The sequence below is a fragment of the Camelus bactrianus genome, chromosome 6 (genome assembly GCF_048773025.1).
Source record: "Camelus bactrianus isolate YW-2024 breed Bactrian camel chromosome 6, ASM4877302v1, whole genome shotgun sequence".
Classification (NCBI taxonomy): Eukaryota; Metazoa; Chordata; class Mammalia; order Artiodactyla; family Camelidae; genus Camelus; species Camelus bactrianus.
Window position 1 is genome coordinate 72,480,637 of NC_133544.1, and position 22,402 is coordinate 72,503,038.

General features: G+C 55.0%; 1 protein-coding gene across 1 annotated transcript; it reads left to right on the forward strand.

Moving 5' to 3' along the window:
- Window positions 1–3,970: 3,970 nt before the first annotated feature.
- On the forward strand, window positions 3,971–13,233 carry DLL4 (delta like canonical Notch ligand 4). Its single transcript, XM_010965160.3, has 11 exons — window positions 3,971–4,422; window positions 4,534–4,803; window positions 5,346–5,403; window positions 6,178–6,441; window positions 6,855–6,915; window positions 7,001–7,131; window positions 8,615–8,784; window positions 8,968–9,187; window positions 10,342–11,044; window positions 11,542–11,650; window positions 12,148–13,233. The coding sequence occupies exons 1-11, from the start codon at window positions 4,357–4,359 to the stop codon at window positions 12,151–12,153; spliced, it is 2,058 nt and encodes a 685-aa protein (XP_010963462.2). The 5' UTR covers window positions 3,971–4,356; the 3' UTR covers window positions 12,154–13,233.
- Window positions 13,234–22,402: the final 9,169 nt, after the last annotated feature.

A 22,402-nucleotide genomic window follows, 5' to 3' on the forward strand; every position in this document is an offset into this window, starting at 1 on the left:
TCTCAGTGCTCATGCCCCGGGAGCTACCCCTTCCTCTTCACAAGGGCTCTCACATCTAATCATCAGCTGCTGCATTCGATTCCCCTGTGAAGCCCCCAAATGAGTCCTCAAGGCCACCACCAAGTCATCATCTTCCTCTCTCGTCCACCAGCCCCAGGCCTGTCCTATGGGGATCCCATTCTGTCCCGCGGGAAAGACCCGGAGCAGGCAGTTCCTTGTAGGGACTCCAGAGAGAGGTGAACGAGGCCCCGCGGGGCGCCGCCTGCCGAGCGGGAATCCCGGCCCTAACCGCTGGCGCCCCTCGAGGGGAGGGGCGAGGGCGGAGGTGGTTCTGCGGCGGCATCTGTCCCAGGCGGGCGGGAAGCTGCTGCATTAAATTGTAAAATCGATTTATTGACCGGCAGGTGCGAGCAGCGGCAGATGGAGAGTAGCGCTGCTGGGGCGCATCTGCGGGGAGCGGCGGCATCGATCCTGGCCCCCCTCCGAAACCCGTTGGTCCTGGTCCTTTCACGTCGGCTCGCTCCCAATTGCAGGGCCAAGGTCCGCGAAAATGCGGCGCCTGAGAGGCCAGGGTAGCTCGGCTCCCCCCTCTCCCTCCCGCCTGGCCTCAAGGCCCGGGCTGCGCCCCCACGGCTGCCAGGCCCTGCCAGCCCCACTGCCCCAGTTGGCACGCGGCGGGCCGGGCTGACGCGTGGCAGCGCCCTGCGGCAGATGAGGCACGCGCCGGCCTCATTTCAATGTGAATGGATCGAATGGAGCAGCCATGTGGCAGCAACAGTTTGCAAATCTCCCCGCCTTCTGTGCAGCTCCCTGGCCGCCGCTCCCTGCACGTGGCCCCTTCTCCGCAGCGACCACAGCGGCGCCCCTCAAGGCTTAAAAGCCCCGCCCAAGCCAGGCCAGCTCCCCCGCCCCTGGCCTGCCCAGCGGGCGCTGTGGTCCGGCCCCCACCACTCTCCTACCTGGGTGCAGTTCGTCCCGCGGAGAACGGGGTCCCACTGTTGGAAGGGTACAAAACTGTTCTGGAGGTCTCGGGAGCTGCGCCACCCGCCTCTTGGAGGGCGCGTGGGTTAGCAAGTGGGGGAGGGGCTGCGAGACTCTACGCGGCCCAGTAGCACCCTAATCACCGGGGGTCGGCCTCGGGGCAAGGCCCCAGGTGGGGGTTCTGCCTGCTGGAGGGCTGGGTACAGCGGTCAAACGGAGAGGACGGCAGAAGCAGAAGGCCCCTGGGGCGGAGGTGGTAGGCCTTGCCTGAAGCCAGGCCTCAGCCCTGCTCTGGCACCGGACGCTGGGCATTGCGGATGCCAGTGAGGATGAGGAACCATGGACCCTCATCCGGGTCCAGTCAGGGAAAGCCCAGTCTGGGAAAGCCCAGGTCGGTTGGGCCTTGCATCCGTGTCCCCTCTCCAGGGCGTCGCCGAACGTCTGCGTAGGGGCAGGGTCGGCAGACGTCCACGTGGGTCTAACCGCACTGTGATTTGTGGCCTCAGATCACCGCACAACCTCCTGCTCCTAGCACCCAGGACACGTGTTGGGTCATTCTGTCCACAAGTTACGAGTAGGAGAAAAAGTGGAGGAGCCCCAGCTATGGAGCCTCAGCATTTCGGTTCTCTGTCCGCAAGGCGACCATCTCCTATTCAGCAAATGTCAAATCTAGACCCCAGCAGATTGAAGCGCTAGTGGTTATTTAGGGCCAAGGGCGGCGTCCTAGCCTCTTAGGGGAGTAATGAACTTCTGGGACAGCACCGGTATAGCAAATAGGTGCTTCATTAATGCTTTTTGATGGTAAGGTGGATTTAACCCTTTCCTCTTCAGGTCAGAGGATTTCTAGGTCTCTGGAATCCCTTGTAAGAATTCTTGACTCTGAGGATAATGATGACACTTTTGTTTGATCCTTGACTGTTTGCAAAGTGCTTTGGAGCACATTACTCCGATGCGTATGAAGGGTAGAATGTGTTCCAGTTCTGCCAGTATTGAGTAAGATCGCTCCTGTGGGACTACATGTCTCCCTTGAGGGTCAGGCATGAGCCAGAGTCACAAAAGGAGGTTTTTATTTGTTTGTTTGTTTTTAATGAATTCTCGGGCTAGGATTTCAGGGTGGAAGCGGGAAGAATTATGTAGGGCCGGATGCCAGCTCAGAGGAAAGCGAGGGGCACTCTTTGGCACCCTAGGCAGGACTAAGGGAGTATGGGCGGAGAACCCACTTCTTGTCAAGATAGCTGGGAGGCAAGCCCCGGGCTCCTCCTCCCTCCAGCCTGGGGACTCCGCCTGTTCATAACCTACATTAACTCTGGAGCGCAGCTTGGGCCCATCTGCCGGCCCCCGCCCCACCTCGGTTCCCCACGCCAACCCGCTCGCGCCAGATGGTGGCTGGGAGGGGTGGCCGTGCGTGGGGGACCCCGGAGCCCGTCTCCTCACCTCGCCCCTCCCCCAACCCACGCTCCCAACCTCTTGTTTCTCATCCTTCTCCCCCAATCCTCCACTACCATCCTCAAGTTTAAAAAAAAGTGTATATATGTGTGTGTGTGTGTGTGTGTGTGTGTGTGTGTGTGTGTGTGTGTGTGTGTTTGTGTGTGTATATATATATATATCAGACTATGCTCGGCCTAGGCAGCTGTTGGGTACCGCGCCACCCCCCCCCCAAAACTCCCCCGGGCCCGGGCCGCGTCCCTGCTCCCCCCCGCGCCGATCTTATCACCCGACGACAGCCATCGCTGTGCGGGCGGGCTGACAGCTGAAGCCACAGGGCCCCTACCGCCCTCAGCGTGGCAGAAAGAGAGCTCCCCGGCACCCCTGACACTGGGAGAAGCCAGCCCTCCCCAGTCTAAAGCCTCCGGGGATCACTCTGGTTCCGGGAAAGCAGCTGCACTGCCGCCACTCAGAGAAGTGGGGCCACCCGGGGGTGCCGCGAAGGCGAGACGATTGAAGTAAAGCCGCCTGAAACTCAAACGAGTCCGCGCGCTTCTAGTTCAGCCCTACATCTTTTCGTATGAGGAGAGGGCCAGGGTCTGCTCGGCCTCAGCCCGTAGCCTTGACTCTAGTGATTCGAGCCAACTCTGGAGTCAGAAGAGTTCCTCCCTGCCCCAGCGGAGCAACAGGACGGGGCGGCGAGGGCTTGGGGCTGCTGGGGTTGGGGGAGAAGGTGGGCACTGGAGCTGAAGATAAACACAGGTGAGGGAAGGCGCTGGAGGCGGGGCAGACCCTTATTACCATACAGCTGAGGACGCGCCCCCCTTCTACCTCCGGGACCACGCCCCCCTACCCCCAGCGCCGGGACCACGCGTCTGGGGGCTGGCACGCGCCGAGCCCAAGCAGGGGGCAGAAGGGAGGAGGCACGCGCTGGACACGCCCCCCCCCCCGCACTAGAGAGACGCCCACCAGGTGGAGGGACTAAGCCCCCCGAGTCTTAGACGTTTGGCTCCTTGTCTTGCTCATAGTGGCCAAAGAGAGGTTAATGCGTCCGCTGGCTTCCTTGCTGCGGAGCGGGGGAGGGGGCGTGGTGGTGGTGGGTGGGCACTCACAGCCTGGGGGCCAAAGACGTCAGGGATTCCTAAGCTCCAGGAAGGTGAGGGAGATCTGAGTTCTTCAGCGTTGGTTTCGCTTTCTGAGCTTAAGTTCTTTTTACCTGCTCGAGGGCTTCAGGTAACTAGCTAAGGCTGCGGACACACCGCCCACGGGGACTCCCCAGTGTCTCCGCCCCCACGACCATCCGGGAACCGCTCGCTCACCTCCCGCCCCATTCTCCCCGGCCCTCCCTCTATCCTCCCACAGCAGGGATTCAGGCCGTAACCTTGCGATTGTGGAGAACTGGTCACCTCGGCACGCGCAGAGCTGGGGGACCCAGGGGCTGAGAGCGGCACGAAGGGGCGGGGACCTGTGCCTGACTAGCTGGCGGGGAGGGGGGATGGCGAGGGCGGAGGCCCCCTTCGGGCGGCGCTGGGGCTGTAGCAGCTAGAGGCCCGAGGGGAGGGGAGGGGAGAGTGACCACGAATCTGAGTGACAGGCGGTGAGAGGAGCCAATATATATAAGGAAAGCTCCCGAGCGCGCAGGTTTCAGTAGCGGCGCTGAGCGCAGGCTGGGAACGCGAGGCCAAGAGCCGTAGCTCAAGCCGCCTCAGTGCCGTGTACCCAGGCACTAGCCTGCTTACAGCCCCAGGATTAGCCCGAGGACACGTCCTCAGCGTGGCCGCCGCCCAGCCGCCCTCACCTGGATTACCTACTGCGGCAGTTGGAGCTAGCCAGTAGGCGAGGCAGGAGGAAAGCCCCGAGCGGAGCCTGGCTTTTCAGGGACCCCTCCGGCGGTTGGACGAGCGGGAAAGCTTCCAAGCCGGCGGGTGGAGAGAGCGACCGCCCCAGGGAATGGCAGCAGCGTCCCGTAGCGCCTCTGGCTGGGCGCTACTGCTGCTGGTGGCACTTTGGCAGCAGGTAACGTCCCGCGTCCCCTCCGCCCCCTCCCGCCGTGCCCTGGGCCGGAGCCCCAGGCGTCCGCCGAGCTGACCGCTCTCCTTCCTCCTTCCCTCGATTCCTGTGCAATAGCGTACAGCTGGCTCCGGAGTCTTCCAGCTGCAGCTGCAGGAGTTTGCCAACGAGCGCGGCGTACTAGCCAGCGGGCGGCCGTGCGAACCCGGCTGCCGGACCTTCTTCCGCGTCTGCCTGAAACACTTCCAGGCAGTCGTCTCGCCCGGGCCCTGCACCTTTGGCAGCATCTCCACGCCTGTGCTGGGCACCAATTCCTTCGCCGTCGGGGACGACAGTAGCGGCGGGGGACGCAACCCTCTCCAGCTGCCCTTCAATTTCACCTGGCCGGTGAGCACAACCTGGGCGCGCTGGGAGGTCACGAAAGCCAAAAGAAGGGGGCTCCCTGGGACCAAAGCCCTCTCCCCAGATTTCCATGCTCCCCTCCAACACACACACACACACACACACACACACACACACACACACACACACACACACACACACACACAGTCTCTCTCTTCTGATCTTTTCTGACTCTCCTGGGACATCACCCTCCCATAGGCTCTCACCAATCTCTCACTTTCCAATTCTACGTCCTCTCTTCTCCCAACTCTTGGGATACGATTTTCATCACCTACCAGCTCGGCTCGTCCTCCACCTCCGAATGGCTCTCACGTACATTCCCCTATCCCTCAACCCTCCTCCCGCTCTGGATTCTCTCGCCTTGCCTGCTCGCGGTCGATGCTGTGCGCAGACCCGTTATGTTGACCTGGGTGCAGTAACTGTATCCTGCAATTAGTTTAATTAAATCGGCTGCCGCAAGGCACTCCCACCTCCCCCCTAGTTCATCTCGCTATCTCTCTGTCTCTTCCCCACCTTTCCGTTCCCAGGGTACCTTCTCACTGATCATCGAAGCTTGGCACGCGCCGGGAGACGACCTGAGGCCAGGTAAGTAGCTCGCTCCGCGGCCACAGGGGGGCGATACGGCGCAGCGCCGAAAGAGTTAACTGTGATAGGCGGGGGAAGTGCGGGGTGAGGGGTGGGGGCAGGACGCTTAGCTAGGCCGGGAGCTGCGCCCCGCGCTGGACGCTCGATTCCGCCCGCTGCCTGGACTCTGAGCACAATTGCGTTTCCTGCGGGTTATTTTTGGCGTGGGAACGCGGGGAGCACGGCGGTGAGAAAGGCCGAAGCTGCCAGCGCCGCTGACGGGCCCCTTCCTGTATTTTACACCTTTTGCGAATTCCGCTCCTTTGGAAAGGGAATAATGGCTTTGGGATGTTGTTCTGACACAGAGGAAAAGGATATTTCAGCAGCACAACAATTCTCACTTTGAAAAGGAAAAAGAAAAGAATTACCCATCTCTGAGGGCAGAACCCCTGAATGGGCACCAGAGGACCCCTTACTCTCAGGGCCCTCCCGGATCTGGAGAGCTTTTCTTTTACTTTTTTTCTCCCCCCTCCCTTTTGACCTCTTTTCCTCTTTCTCCTGCCTATCTGCCTCCAGAACACTGGGATATCTTAACATCCTTCTATTGTCCCCCTTTTGAATGGTATCAGGCCCTCTGCACATGTACACAGAGCAGCTAAGCAGTGGGACCTTGCATTCCTCTGGCCTGTGCTCGCTGGCAGGTGGGGGTCATCTGGATAACTGGTTTGATCCAGCAGTTGCTGGCACTCTTGGGCACTGGCTGCCCTTCCTTGACCCAGCCCTCTGCTCCTTCAGAGGCCTTGCCACCAGACGCGCTCATCAGCAAGATCGCCATCCAGGGCTCCCTAGCTGTGGGCCAGAACTGGCTACTGGATGAGCAGACCAGCCGTCTCACAAGGCTGCGCTACTCTTACCGGGTCATCTGCAGTGACAACTACTATGGAGACAGCTGCTCACGTCTATGCAAGAAGCGCAATGACCACTTCGGCCACTATGTGTGCCAGCCAGATGGCAGCCTGTCCTGCCTGCCAGGCTGGACTGGGGAGTACTGCGAACAGCGTAAGCAGCCAAGTTCCCACCTGCCTGGAGGGGGGTCCCCTGAACAAATGTGGTGGCATCTTCTCAGCCACAGCCTGCCTCTCTCTGTCAAGAGCAGGTCTGGGCTATCCACTAACTGGGCCTCAGAAACAGCTGGGGATGCTTCGGATGGGCTTGGACTCTGCCCTCTCTCTTCTCAGCGCTCCTCCCCATCTTCCACATCATACTAATACCCACAAACACCCCTTTATTGCATTCCGTCCAGCCTGGATTCTCCTTCTCTTGGCCATTGTTTCATCCATGGCCCCTATGGGAGGCCAGGAGAGGGAAGTGAACCTGGGAGAGTGGGGGTACCCCTAGAGCCAGGAGAGGGAGAGTGGGGCTTCAGAGTCATTGGCATCCCACCCTCACCCAGCCCTGTTTTCTTTCCTCAGCTATCTGTCTTTCTGGCTGTCATGAACAGAATGGCTACTGTAGCAAGCCAGCGGAGTGCATGTGAGTAGGGGACAGGAAGCGGTGAGGGGGGAGCTGTCTCCTTGCCCGGCCCTCACCTCACCCTCAGCCTCTCTCTGTTCCACAGCTGCCGCCCAGGCTGGCAGGGCCGCCTATGCAACGAATGCATCCCCCACAATGGTTGTCGCCATGGCACCTGCAGCACCCCCTGGCAGTGTACTTGTGATGAGGGCTGGGGAGGCCTATTCTGTGACCAAGGTGAGTCAGGGCAAAGGGAGGGGACAGGAGAGATAGGAAGGGGATGAGGGACCAGAGTTGTCACCTAGACCCTTCTTACTGCTGAGCTCACTCTCCAATATCCTTCAAGGAGCTTGGGACTTGTAAGGATCTTAACAACTGGCCTAGAATGAGATGGTGGGTCCTTCTTCCTCAGGTGCTGGGGGGACAGGATGGGTGGAGAAATCAGGAGGGCGACAAGTTGGCAGCCCGAAGGTTGCACTCATAAATTCCAGCAAGTCCGGAGAGAGGGATGCCGAGCTCAGTTCCTCTTTCTACCTTGTGGTTACCTATTAACCCCCTAAGTGTTTGCTTACCTGCCAGGGCTGTTTGAGCAGCTCTCCCCTAAACATCTGTCTGGTGGGGTGTGCCCACCGGCTGCCCTGAGGCTGTGGGTGAGCTGGGCCTCTGGGCGGAGTGACATCTAACCGCCTTCTTGGTGTGGCAAAAACAGCCTCCCTTGTTCTCCCCAACTGCACTTGCCAGGCAGCTGGCTGTCTCTTCCCAGTGTTTGGGGGGCTGGTCACTCTTTTGGCTGGACAGGGGTCTGCCAGCCCCCACCATGGGGGAGGGAGCCTTTTCTTCTTCATCCTAGTAGCCAGCTGCAGCGTGTGCCTCCCATTTTCAGGGTCAAAAGGGGTGGCTGCTGCCATGGAGACACCAGCACAGACCTGGGTAGGGTGGGCAGGACGCTTGCCAGGACTGAAAGAACTTGCCTGGGCCCTGACTTGCTGGCAACAAGGGGCTTTGAATTTAGCCCCTGTATTCTTTGTGTGTGTGTGTGTATGTGTATGTATGAGAGACTCTCTCTCCCCCATCTCCTCCCCGCCAAACACACACACACCTCGTTCCTGCCCACTTTCTTTCCTCTCCCCACATTTGCTCCCAGGTGACATAGTCATACTCATCTTATGCAAACACAGACCTCATAGTCCCTATACTTGCTCTGTCTGGTTCTCCCTCCCTGTCCTCCTGGAATAAGAAAACAAATACTTATATTTCAAAAGACCCTTGTAACGCATCCCCCTTTAAAAATCACCTGGTGACCACCTCTGGTGGCTCTCGCCTCCCCTCTTTTCTTTACATCTGTTAAAATTGTAGCCCACCCTTCCAGGCTTATATCAGCTATGCCTCCAGCATGAACCTTTTCCTGACATCCTCCTCAGTGTGTGGCCTTATGTCCAGTCCTCATCCTTATCTTCATTCTCCCCTGGCTGCCAGTGTTTGTGAGCTTACCTGAGGCAGTTGTCCAATTGGGTTTTTTCAAGTTTGATTAATTGCACTGCTCAGGAGGTGCTTTGATATACATGATTTCATTGGGCAGAAGAGAAAGGATATTTGCACTTGGAAGACTTGAAGTTGAAGCCTCTAGGCCAAACACCGAAGGTGAACCTGCACCCCGAGGAGCCTGAAAGCAGGGACCACTCTCTGGCTCTGCTCAGTGTGTTGGTTCCTGTCTCCGCAGACCTCAACTACTGCACCCACCACTCCCCGTGCAAGAATGGGGCGACGTGCTCCAACAGTGGGCAGCGGAGCTACACCTGCACCTGTCGCCCAGGCTACACTGGTGTGGACTGTGAGCTGGAGCTCAGTGAGTGTGACAGCAATCCCTGTCGCAATGGAGGCAGCTGTAAGGTGAGGCCAAGGCCAGAGCAGGAAGGCAGAGTTCTGGCCAGGTGGTACCCAGGCATCCCCGTGCCAAGTAGCCAGTGGATGTGCGGCCACAGGCAGGCACTGTGGGCAGGTGGGGCCTAGCCCCGAGTCATGCATCCCTGCCCCCCAGTGTCTGACTTCAGCCCCTTTCTACTCTTTCTCCAGGACCAGGAGGATGGCTACCACTGCCTGTGTCCCCCAGGCTACTATGGTCTGCACTGTGAACACAGCACCTTGAGTTGTGCCGACTCTCCCTGCTTCAATGGGGGCTCCTGTCGGGAGCGCAACCAGGGGGCCAGCTATGCCTGCGAATGCCCCCCCAACTTCACTGGCTCCAACTGCGAGAAGAAAGTGGACAGGTGTACCAGCAACCCGTGTGCCAATGGTGCGTCCTATTGCCTTGCTAACTTGGTGGACTGGCCCTGGGGCCAAGAGAACCTTCTGGTGAGGGAGGGTCACAAGAGGAGAGACGCCTTGTCTGTCACTCTGGGCAGGCTGAGACAGATCCCCATCTGCTCTAGATGGTGAAGAGCTTGCTTGAATCTGGGTGGCTTTGGAAGAGGAGCAGTTTAGCAGTGGGTTCAGGCCTTTGGAGAAGGAGCAGTGTACACCCTGCCTGCTTTCCTTTCCTACTCCCATGTCCTGACCTTGCTGGGGTGGCCTCTGACCCTCCCCAGGGAGTCCTGGGCTAGAAGGGACCTTGGAGACTTCACGTCCCTCCTGAACGAGGCTAGCACGGTCAGAGCCCTGCTCCTAGAGGCCTCACGTTGCCCCATGGCCACAGTGAGCCTGGCATGGCTTAAGTCATCTAGAATGTTCAGCATTTTGTGGGCCACCAAGAATGCTGGTTATCTTTGTCTCATTGGTCTTCTGGTGACCCTCTGTGAGGCAGGTGGACAGCACTGGGCAGGAGAGAAGCCTCAGGAGCTGGAGAGGGATTGGAAGGGCTGAGATGGAGTTTGCTCTCTGGCTTATCACTTAGTTAACTTCCTGGAGCCACAGTTTCTTCATCACTGAATGGGAAAATATAGTCCCTGTCCTCTGTCTCTCACATGGTTGTGAAGATTAAGTGAAACAATGATAAAACATGTCTTTGAGCATTTCCTATACACCAGGCACATGCTCCTGCTTTCATATATCATCTTATCTAACGTCCACACATCTTCTATGGAGGGCATAGCATTATACTCCAATTTGACAAATGAGGAAACTGAGGCTTAGTAAAGCAACGGGTGCCAGATCCCCAGCTAGAGACAGACAGCTGAGATTCAAACCCACGCATACCTGTCTGGTTTTACTATAAGATGCTAGTAATTTTTATATACCAGCCCACTGAGGTATAGAGGACCAGGGTCACCTTCAACTTGAGGTCTCCTGACTCCTCATGCAGTGCTCTTTGTAGTGGGATCTGTAAATGCTGGCTGTGTTCCTGGAGACAGAAGGACCTGAGCTCGGAGCTCATTCCTGGGATGGGGCATCACCCTCTGCACTAGGGGATACCTGGGGAAGTGCTGACTTGTGCCCCGTGTGTACCTACAGGGGGCCAGTGCCTGAACCGAGGTCCGAACCGCATGTGCCGCTGCCGTCCTGGATTCACAGGCACCCACTGTGAACTCCACATCAGCGACTGTGCCCGCAGCCCTTGTGCCCACGGCGGCACTTGCCACAACCTGGAGAACGGGCTCGTGTGCACCTGCCCTGCCGGCTTCTCCGGCCGGCGCTGCGAGGTGCGGATCCCCACTGATGCCTGTGCCTCAGGACCCTGCTTCAACGGGGCCACCTGCTACGCTGGCCTTGCCCCCGACAACTTCGTCTGCAACTGCCCCTATGGCTTTGTGGGCAGCCGCTGCGAGTTCCCTGTGAGCATGCCCCCCAGCTTCCCCTGGGTGGCTGTCTCCCTGGGCGTGGGGCTGGTGGTGGTGCTGGTCTTACTGTGCATGGTGGCAGTGGCGGTGCGGCAGCTGCGGCTGAGGCGGCCTGACGACGGCAGCAGGGAGGCCATGAATAACTTGTCAGACTTCCAGAAGGACAACCTGATCCCTGCCGCCCAGCTCAAGAACACAAACCAGAAGAAGGAGCTGGAAGTGGACTGTGGCCTGGACAAGTCCAACTGTGGCAAACAGCAGAATCATACATTGGACTATAATCTGGCCCCAGGGCCCCTGTTGCGGGGGACCATTTCTGGGAAATATCCTCACAGTGACAAGAGCTTAGGGGAGAAGGCGCCACTGCGGTTACACAGGTGAGCAGCACCTGGAGGCCCAGGGCCTGCCACGGACCCCCGTGTGGCACTGCCTGGGCTCCCCCAGGACAGGTGGGAGGCTGGCACCAGGCCCTTGACTGCTTTTAAGCAAACGGGGGTTCTTGCCGCTGACAGTGGATTAGGATTCACCAACAAGTTCTCTGCCAGGGTCTCTTTGTCCCCCCTTCCCAGTCATTCATTCATTCACAAATGCCAAGTGTCCACGCTATGTCTCTGGTGACTCCCATCCTTCCTCGGCTTGGCTTGTCAAATTGGCTTTTTCCAGGACCCTCTGGTCAGGTTGGGGGTCCTGTGGATCTCATAGGGCCTGTTCCTAACTGTCTCCCAGCTGGCATTGGGCATTTGTAGTCCCCGTGTTTTCTCCCAGAACCACCTCTGCCAGTTCCCTTTGGCTCACCAGGGTCCAGGTTAGCACCCCACCTCCCTCCAGCCCTCTCCCCACCCCTCCCTCACCAGCCTGTCTTGTGTTCTCTCAGTGAAAAGCCAGAGTGTCGGATATCAGCGATATGCTCCCCTAGGGACTCCATGTACCAGTCTGTGTGTTTGATATCAGAAGAGAGGAACGAATGTGTCATTGCCACAGAGGTGAGTTCTGGGTTTGCCTTCCCTTCTAGCATGTCCCTTCCTGCCTTTAGGGGGATGATAAAGTGGCTCTTGACCCTTGGGGCTGCTCCTGAAGGGTGGGTCAGCACCCCTCCTTGGCAGGCCGGGCTCTGTGGCTCTCGGATCCCTGCTGGCCTCGTTGCCACAGAGGGTGTGAAACAGGAGCTGCGGTGGTGAACCGGCCCAGTCTCTTCCTGCTGTGTTAGTGCTGGGCTAGGCAGCCGTGGCACCTGGCCAGCTCCCAGGCGCTGCTTCCCAGCTGCTGGTGGGTGAGGGTGGTTGTCTTGTGCCCCTCCTGCCCCTACTCGCTGGCTTCCTTCACTGGCCCACCTCATGAGGACAGGCTCCCAGGCATGTGCATGTGTTGAGGCAGAAGACCAGGAGGCTGCCCACCCCCCTTCACCCCGCCCAGGGCAGCCATGGAGAGAGTGTTTGTACCCCAGGGTAACCCACTTTCCTGCTCTCCACATGCTCCCCAGGTATAAGGCAGGAGCGTCCCCAGCACATCCCAGCCTTGCCCCAGCAGCTGGACCTTCCTTCTGCATTGTTTACATTGCATCCTGGATGGAACATTTTTAATATGCAACGTGCTGCTCTCAGGAGGAAGAGGGAATGGCATGAACTGGACGGACTGTGAACTTGCCAAGAGATGCAGTACCCTTCCACATCTTTGGGTGTCTGTCTGGCATCAGATTGGCAGCTGCGCCAGCCAGGGGAACAGAGGAGAGGAGAGGTGCCACTTGGACCCATCCTGCCAGCAGTGGCCTTCAGAGGGCTCCTTTGGGGCTTTGGCCTGTTTTCCAGAGAGAGTGGCAGTGGTCTCTGGGGCCTGGAGCTGCTGTGGCCTCCACTGGCATCTGCGTTTCCAAAAGTGCCTTGGCCCAGGCTCCATGACGACAGCTGGGTCCAAATCAGAGGGAGAGGAGGCCAGCAAGGGCAGGTCCGTCTATGGGCCGGGAAACCATCTGGTGCAGCTCTTGGCAGGAGTGTCCCTGCAGGTGAGGTGAGCGCCCCAAGTGGGCGGAGCACTTTCTGCCCTGTGCCTCCAACTACTGCACGTGGGCTTTGCTCCTCACATGGCCCCAGTCTCTCCCTGGCCCAGGCCCTCTGGGCGAGGATACTGGTAAGCCTTACCTGGCTTCTACAGCCTCTGGCGCTGGGTGCCTCTGGGCTCCTGTGAGCAGACAGGTGGAGGGCCTGTCCCCTCTGCCAGTCAGAGGCACCAGGCCTAATTGGGGAGTTTAGGGCAGCGATGGTGGAAATCCCAGTGAGGGAGAAATTGGGTGCTGTCACCACTTAGGCCCTTTCCTCCCTCAAGCCCATTCCTACGGCCTTGAGCCTGGGCTCTGCCCACACCCACTACTGCCCTTAGACCACCCCTGAAGCCGATCTTCAGAAATCAATAATATGAGTTTTTATTTTGTTTGTTTTTTTGTAGTTTATTTTGGAGTCTAGTATTTCGATAATTTAAGAATCAGAAGCACTGACCTTTCTACATTTTATAACATTATTTTGTATATAATGTGTATTTATAATATGGAACAGATGTGTACAGGAGTTTATTACTTCCTGGGTCCTGTCTTTGTGATGGCAGAGTGGGAATCCTCTCCCCGTCCTCTGACTCCCCTTCTCATATTGCTGCCGGCTGCCCCCACTCCCCCGGCCTAGAACCCCTGGGACCTGTGCATGCACTTGGGCTCCAGGCCCTTGTCCTCTTCCAGTCCTTGGGGAGCCTGGCCTCACCCTTCACGTCCCCAGCCTAGGCCAGCTTCCTCTACCTGATGCCTTGAGGCTGGCTGCAGCTCCCCTTTCCCCTTTTATGTTCGCATCATTCCTTGGGGGATATGCCCTCAACCTGAATCTATCCCCCTCTCTTTTGTCAAGTCTGAAACCCTAGTCAGCATGGGTGATACAGAAATTTGGGGGAAGGAGAATCTTCCCTGTTTTCCTCTTTTCAAAAGGATTCTCTAGTCAGAGAAGAGGGTCTCTGAACCATGATGACATCTGGGCCCTTCCTCCTGCTGTTGCAGGTTCTTAGATGGACCAGCACCCTGCTCTTTGCTTGGCCCCAGCAGGGCACTGGTCTTGGTGCAGGAGGATTTGCCTTGGGTCAGTCCTCCTTGAAGCTGGGTAAGAGAGCTGGGTCTGGGTGCCTGGCAGGGCCAGAGCTACTGGAGTTGATTGAAGACTCAAGGGAGGGGAGGAGGAAGAAAAAGGAACCTTCCCCATGTCCAAGTTTCTCTGGCTGAGGCCCTAATGAGGGAGTTTCCCATCTCTACTTCACGGCTAGTTTCCTGTAAGGTGCAAGATGGTCCCTAAGGTGCCACAGTCTTCTCTCTACAGGCACAAACATACCCCATGGAGAGCAACTGATTAAAAAAATGACCATTGAGACAAAAAGCAGAGCAGGATGCTCCCAGCTCTCAGCTTGTCCACAGTAAAGCAAAATAGATCCAGCAGATGCTCCCAGTGGAGTCCAAATATTTGCAGCGCTACTTGCCCTCCTTTTCCCTCTTTCTCCTTGACGCACACAGCACGCTGGCCCCTAATCTGAGTGCTATGCCAGACAAGGGAGCAAGAGACCCAGGTTCATCCACCCTCACCCGCACCCACACGCTCCATGCCTTGCCCATTGCTCCCTGTTCCCCTCACTGTAGACACAGCGTATCAAACAGGAAAGCATTCAGGGAACCGTTCCCACAGCCTGAGCCGGCAGCCGGGGGGGAAGAACAACACGACCTCACTCTTCCTGCCCAAAATGAAACAGGAAAGCAGCTCCCGGGCCCTGGGGGGCGGGGGAAACTGGGCTGGGACACGAAGGCGAGATGACGAGGCTCCCATGTGGGGGACAGGTAGGACACCCGCGGGCCTGCACGTCCACACCACGAGGCTGTGCTGGGCCGCACGGGGTTTCAGGTCCTCAAAAAGCCCTGAAGGGGAGCCGGCTGGCTAAATCCACTCACCGGCTCTGATCCCTTAGACAGGGAGCTGGGAGAGCCCACCACCCAAGCTTTCTGGGGAAAGAGGAGATCCCTTCATGGACTTCATCTGGGCAGCTCCAACCTGTAGCTCATGCCAGGCTCCAACTCTAGTGACATGGCAGAAGCTGGGCCAGGCACTTGGGGTGTGAACAGACCATGGTGGAAGCACTCCTTGCCCCAGGATTTCCAGGAGGTCACTGAGGGTCCAGCCTCTTCTCATAGGCAAGGTACCCAAGACTTTCCTGACAGAGTGTTCAGGTGTACAGGAGTGGTCCCAGACTTGATAGAAATGAGGCCGGATGATGGCTCTAGACTCACTGAGAAGTGCTCTTCATAGGTTAGCAAATATATGTTTAATCTGCAAGGGTATTTCACAAGAGAATTCAGAGCAAAGCAGTTGTGTAGCTTGGAGGCAGTGCCCTGTTTAAAGGCCAAGTCTGACCCCATGGTGAACTCTGAGGGCAGGTGCTTTTCTAGGACCTACTGGCCAGTAACCACCTGAATATCACTGTGGGGAGGTGAGGCAGGGAGAGGCTGTAAAGAAGAGAGGGATGCCTTCATCCTGCTTTTTCAGCTAGGTTCCCCTGTCCTGCCTCATGGCCTCGTCAGTCTGGTCAGGGGATACTGACAAAGGACAGTGGCTCCTACTTCCCCCATCCAGGACTAGATAAGGCCACTAGACTGAACACAGGTAGTGCGGACGCTCCATCTCTGACGAGGACCCACAGGGCTCTCCCCTTCCTGCTGCTCTCCCTGCCTCTCCCCGTGGGTCCGCAGGATGGCGACCCAGCCCTCCGCCCCACGTGGCCCGCTGAATTCCGGGAAGGGATGGAAGTGATTCACTCAGGGAACTGTGAGTGTCCCTTCCCGGGGAAAGGATGCGCCTGGGAGGTCCCATCGGCCTTCCCCAGGCTGCCGCGCCCTCCCTCGCGCCCAGGGGGCACGGCACGGCCGGATCCAGCGGGCCTGGAGCCCCGAGCGGCAGCGGAAGAGGCAGGTGCGGCGCTCTGGCCCGGGTCAGCCCTCCACCTGCCGCCGCCCCGGGCGCCCCGGAGGTCCCACGGCTCCCCGCCCCCCGCGCTCTTTGTTGCAGCCCGACTTCCTGTTTGCGGCCTCCAGACCCCTGCTCACTTCCCGGGCCGGGAAGCCGCCGAAGGCCGCGAGTTTCTCGGAGACTCCTCGCCCGCTCGGCTCCGCCTCCCGCAGCCCTGAATCCCGTCCCCGGCCTGGGAGCCCGCGCCGGGCCGCGGCCGCAGGAAGCTGGCGTCGCCGGCGGGTCAGCGGGCGGGACCACCCGGGCCCCGCTGCCCGGCACCAGGGGGCGCTGCGTGGCCGCGGGGCTGAGCGCGGACTGGGGCCGCTGTCGCAAAGCTGGGGGTCAGCCCTTCTCCGTTCTGGGGGCCAATGGGACGAGCCGGAAGAGGGGGCAAGTTCAGTGATCGTCTTTGTCGCTCCCTCCAGGCCCCGGTGCCCTAAGCAGAGGGAGAAAACTCGAGAAAGCTCAGCGCGATGTTTTCCTCTAAATATGCTTCGGGGTGTCCAGAGAAGCAGGCCATTCCCATACTCTGAGCCATCCATGCAGCCAGCTCCCTCCGCACCTCGCGGTCCTCTGGGCCATCCCCGCCCGCATCCTGAATGGAAGGGAACCGGGATGGGCTGGAAAGAGTACGAGGTTTGAGTTGGAAGGCTGAAGCCTCCTTCCAGCACTACCTCTCATTGCCAAGTGACCTGGGAAAAGTCCATCCCTCTCTTCATGCCTTCCACACTGACTGAGCACATTTTATATGCCAAGCATTGGTGATAAAACAGTCTCTGCCCAAGGAAGCTAACCATCTTATTATTTTTACCCTATCAGAAGATGAAAATATCTCTTGCACCTTACTATGAGGTTGAAATTAGTGTATGAAAATATTTGTTAGCAACAAGTTCCCCCAAACTTAATCCTCAAATTTATGCCAGTAAACCACTTTTGGGGGCTTCCACAATCCCAGCTCACAAGATGGGGGTGAGTCAGAGAGGAGCTTGGAGTTTGACTGCATAGTCCCAGCAGCAGCCCTAGGACCAAGGAGGCAACTGAGATGCCAGGTTGCCTCCACTGTTGCTTCTCTTTGTGCCCCTGTCTTTAAGGAACACCAATAGTCTAGGTCAGCCTCCTCTGATATGCAGAGTAGTGGGAGGGAAACCCTGGCTGTGGGAAGGGACAGCAGGACCCCAAGTCCTCAAGAGTTCCCTTCCCCTTGGAAATTTGCCACAAGTGGCTTTTGTCACTTTTACTCTGGCTTCTGGGGCCCTGCACCTGTTAGCACTTTGGTTAAGACTGGGTCCGCAAAGACCCTCTCAGGCCATGATGCAGCATCCAAAAAAAGCCAGCTGAGGCTATGGTCTGACACAAGCACCTCGGAAGTCTGGATTTAGCAACAGATTGGCTCTGGGCCCAAGCCTGTCCTGTGTCACGGCACCCCCTGCAGGGCAGAGCCAAAGCCCTGTCAGGCATGGCCAGCCTGTCTGTCTCCAGTGATCCCTCCTTCTGGCTCAGGCTGGAGGTCAAGCAGGCCCTCGGGGTTAGCAGACAGGTACACACCACTTGGCTTGTCAGAGGATTGTTGTTCCTTTCTCACAGTGACAGAGGTCTGGGCCAGGCCCATCCTACTAGGCCTGGACTGTTTAGTTTCACCCACATCAGTGACTCCCTTCGCTCGGTGCTTCCTCTTCTATCTCTCTGGTAAAAGAGATCTAAAAGGTTCTGGGATCTTCTGTGCATTCCCAGTAGGTCCCTGGGGATGGTCCAGCTGCTATCATTTAAGGGGCTTCACTTCCTTGGCTCTCTGTGGGCCTCAGAGTATGCCCCTACAGTCAGGACCTTTTTGAGCAAACAGACTTATCCTATTTTTCTAGAATTCTCTTCTAAAGCCAGGTCCTACCACACCTCAGCATTTCTATGGGGTCTGACTTTTGACTCTGACCCCATGGATCTCCCCTCTGTGCAGCCCTTTTGCTCCACAGAAGTGCTCCCACTGCAGCTCTCTTCAGCCCTGAGCCAGTCACTTCCTGCCGCCGCAAACTACACCTTTCTCTCTCCTTGGAATTGGGAGAGAGGCCCGATCATCCCACCTGTCCGTTGGAGCCCTGGCCCAGCGCCTCCCCTCCCAGGGATACTAGGGCTGAGGGCTGAATACCTGGAACACTGGCTCCCCTGGGTGCCCTGTCAACTGTGTCTTCCTCCCTCCTTGGCAGCTAGAAATGGGTAGGGAGCCAGGTTTTCCCACCATCTATGCACCTCTCTGCCAGGACATGACTAAATCCCTGCAGTCCCTGCTTTTGTGGGCAGGGGACCAAGTAGCCCTCCCACCTTGGCTCTGGATTCAGTTAGCATCACCAGCAAAGCAGCTGTCTTCTCTTCTCTCCCTCTCCTGAGGTAGACTGTATTGCGGGATTCAGCTACTCCTTCCTATCCTTTAGCCAGAGAGCTGGTGGGACACATGTCCTTCTTGCAAGTCAGCCAAGGACACGAGGACATACTTATCTCTCAGGTCTGCAAGAGGTGTAGCCCCTCACAGATTGTGGGTTACATATTTTATTAATTAATTTTAGCACCCCTCCCCCAAGCATATATGGAAAATCTCTCTCTTTGCTCAAGGAACTATTCTATTAATGGTGAACTTGAGGCAACCTATCACCCATTCTGCCTTTAAAAAACATTCCTTTAACATCCTATTTGCTGGAACAATCTGTGAATTGTATGGTAAGAATGGAGGGTAAGACAGCTGGAGATTTCCTGCACTAAGTCAAAAATACTTACCCTGATCACTTTCCTGATCCACTCAGTTCTTCTGAGCTGTGTCCGACTGAGGCAGAGCGAAGGAAAACACACTCTTCTGTCATCTCCTCTACTCTCAATCCCCTACCAGCCCTACTTTCCTTCTGATGAAGTGCACTTAGACCTGTGGGTTTTCCACACAGCCAGCAATTCCGCAACACCAGCTGGGCGTCCTTCAATTTAATTCAAGCCTGACACTATCTGCCTGGAGATAGCATCAGAGCCCACAGATTAAGGGCTCAGTCCCACAAGACTGCGCCCACTTCAGACGCCGATTGCAAGTTCAGGTGTTACCTGTGCTTCTATGGCTGTAGATCAGAGGTTCCTATGACCCTCTTGTTGGGTTCAATTACTTCACTAGAGTGGATCATGGAACTCAGGAACACAGTTTACTACTACATTTCTTGTTTATTAAAAAAAGATATAACAAATCTGAAAGAAGAACATATATATCTCTCTCAATCACTTTGCCGTATACCCGAAACTAACACATTATAAATCAACCATACTTCAATAAAAATGAGTAAATAAATAAGACATGACAAAAACCAAACATACATTTCTTATTATAAATCATCATATCACCATAAACCATGACTCTATCTGGGAAAAAACGGAAAGTTAGAAGCCTGGAGTAAAAACAATAAGGAGCAACACGTATTGAGTGATCACACATGCCAGGTGTGGCTAAGGTGTTATTTCTTTCAAGTTTCATCAGAATCTACAAGATAGATCCTATTATTCCCAGTTCCACAGTTGAGAAAACTGAGGACCAGAGACAGGGTGCCTGGGGTCACCCAGATGGTAAATGGTGGAACTAGGCTCAAACCTAGACAAGCTGGGTTTAGAGACCATGTCTGGGAAGGTTTTTCATCCCTTTGGAATTAGCAGCTTCATAAAGCAATTCATTTAGCATAATAAATTTGAATGATCCCTGGCTCCTAAAACATACCCTCCCCTTGTTTCAGATAATGGTGCCCACTAACACTAGGAGTTGATTGCAGTAACTGGAATGAGTAGTGAGAAGGAACAGATCATAAGGAAATGAGAAGTGACTGTCTGAAGGAACAACAGGGAAAGATTAATTTGGAAAAGGTCCAAAAAAGGAAGCCACCATGTGTGTATCATGTGCAAATCACGTGCAACTCTGCAAGGTAGAGGTGATGCTCTCTCATTACCTCTCATGAGCTGGTACCTCTGTGGTATGACGTCTGCGGCCCCTCCATCAGGAGATTTTGGAGGAAAGGGGGTGGTTGCTGCAGATGTGGGGGAGGAACTGGCTGAGGTGGGTGGTTTACTGCCCAGGAGTGTCCCACTGGGAGGCAAGGAGACAGATGTTGTTGGCAACCATAAGCAAGGAATGTGAACAGGCACACATGTTCCTGGGAAGTTGGCCAAGACCCCTCGGCCAACTTTTGTCAGTGTTCCTATTTTGAGGGGATCAAGGTTGAACTTGTGACTTGCAGGATTCCTCCTCCTCTGAACCCCAGGGTGCCCTGGCCTTTTCCAAGAGCATCACTTCTTCCTTTGTGGAGAATCTTCCATGAGCTGGCACTGTGTTGGTTCCCCTGGGCCTTCAAAGATGAAGCCTGCTCTCAGATTTGTGGGAGGTAGGAGGTCAAAGTCTCACCAGCAAGGAGTCTCTGGGGTCGGACTGCCTGTCTTGGGCCTCAGGCTCCACAACTTGCTGCTGTGTCACTGTGGCAGGTTACCTAACTTTCCTGTGTTCCAGTCTTCTCATCTGTGAAGTGATATTTACCTCAAGAAGCAGAGGAGACGTTTATCATTAGAACGGATGTAAGAGCACTTAGCCAACTACCTAGCTAATGGCAAGCACTCGATAAATGTTTCTGTTAAAAGCATGAAGTGGAAGGGACAGAAGTGAGGTAAGGGGTCCTGGGAGCACAGAGGAGGGAGCACCTAACTCTTCCTGAACAAGAGCTGCTTGCTGATGACCTCAAAAGGTATTATTCAAACCTGGGGCTTTGGTCTGGGTGGGAGGAAGTCAGATAATGGGCAGCTTGAAGATGTTGCCCAGGTGATTCTGATAGCTCTCTGCCCCTTAGCTGCTCTTTAAAAGTAACTTTTTATTGTTAAAAATTACGTTTCATTAACCTTGCAAAGAAGAGAAAAAAATCACCCATAATCCCAATACCCGAATACACCCATCATTAGAGTATGGTGCCCCCATCTATTTTCTCATGCATCTTGTTTTTGTTGTTTTAATAGTTTTAATCATAGTGCATGTGATAGTTCCTATTTTGGATTTTTGCCTTATTATGCAATCATAAGCATTTTAACTACATTGTTTTCCTAATGAAATTTTATTTTTAACTTTTTTTCCCTAAACATAAGTGGTTTATGTTCTCTTAAACTCCCAGACAATCTGAATTGGTATAAAAAAGAAAATGCAAATTTCAAGTAGTTGTATTACTCAGAGGTAATCACTGAGCATTTTTATGTGTTTTCTAGATTTTTTTTCTATGTAAATAAACACATAAGACTTAGGTTATTTTATAACCTGCTTTTCATTAAACTATAAATTATATTAGGTTATTTTATAACCTGCTTTTCATTAAATTATAAATGTACCATAGGTGGGTTTCCAGGTCAATAAGTCATTCTAATGACTGCACACATTTAATTTTATGTCCGTATCAAATTTATGTAACTAATCATCTATTGCTGGATATTTAAGTTGTTTTCTCTGTGTGTGTATATATATTTCTCCACCATGTGGATTAATTTACTTATACATTTAGCGATTTTTGTATATTTAAGTAGATTTTCTTCTTTTGTTTTTGCTATAATAAATAACAGTGCATTGAAAAATCTGGAGGAATATGGCTTTTCCCATATTTTGAATAATTTCCTGGAGTGGAAGTATTGGGTCATCGGGCAGGGGCATTTTATGATTCTTGATTTGTATCACCAAGCTGCTTTTTCAAAGGGCTGTTTGTGTCAATTTAGATACTTCCAGCAATGTGTTGGTGCCAGTTTCACGCCTCCCACCCCACTACCTAAATGTGGTAGATGGAGGGGGGATAGTTTCCCTAACTAGCTAGCAGTAAAGGAGGTGCTCATATGAATTAAAGAGGACAGGATAGAGACAAGAGGAACAAGTGAATATGCGGAATGGAAAGAGAGAGAAAGGAATAACCAGAAACAACTATCTGTTTGTAATTTTTTCCAATTGGGAAAGTAATTCATGCTTCTTGTTAAAAACCCAAAAGTCCTCCTCTGGTGACAGGTTCTGCTAACAGTTTAAGTATATTATTCCATATTATTACTTTTACTAATATTAATGTATAACTGGTTTTGTTTTAAAAGAACAGCTTCATGCTATACACACCGTAATGCAACATTCCTACTGGGGAATATATCTTAGACACCACTGGAATGATTACTTTAAGAGTGCAGATAATTTTTAGTTTAAATATCTAATTAGAATCAAATGAAAAGAAATATTACCCTTTTTCCGTGCTAGAGGGCTCCCTGTTCCTTATCAGCAGTCCCTTGGAGGCAGTTCTTATTATAAATTTTCATATCACCATAAACCTTCTGCTGCCTGTTTCCCTTTTCCAGCCAGAGACATCCTCAGGGGGCAGTCCCTTGCGGCTGCTTAGGGGGCCAAACCCAGGCGGCCTGAGGACCGTCCATGGGTTGGGAAACCAGTAGCCAAGGGCAAAGGGCAGTAGCTGCTCACAACCCTCTGGGGGCCTCAGTTGGACCCTCCTTGCTTTCCACTCCTAGAACCTTGGTGCCCAAGATTAACCCAACCATTGTTGCAAAAGTCTCATGTCTGGGCAGAACTAAACCCATCACTTTGGGGCAGGGCTGGCCTGGCTTTCCTGTCTTTATGGCTTTTCTCCGCAGGTCTGGCCACCACTGCTAAAGTGAGGGAGGCTGTTCCAAGCGCCTTGAACGGCTTTTCCT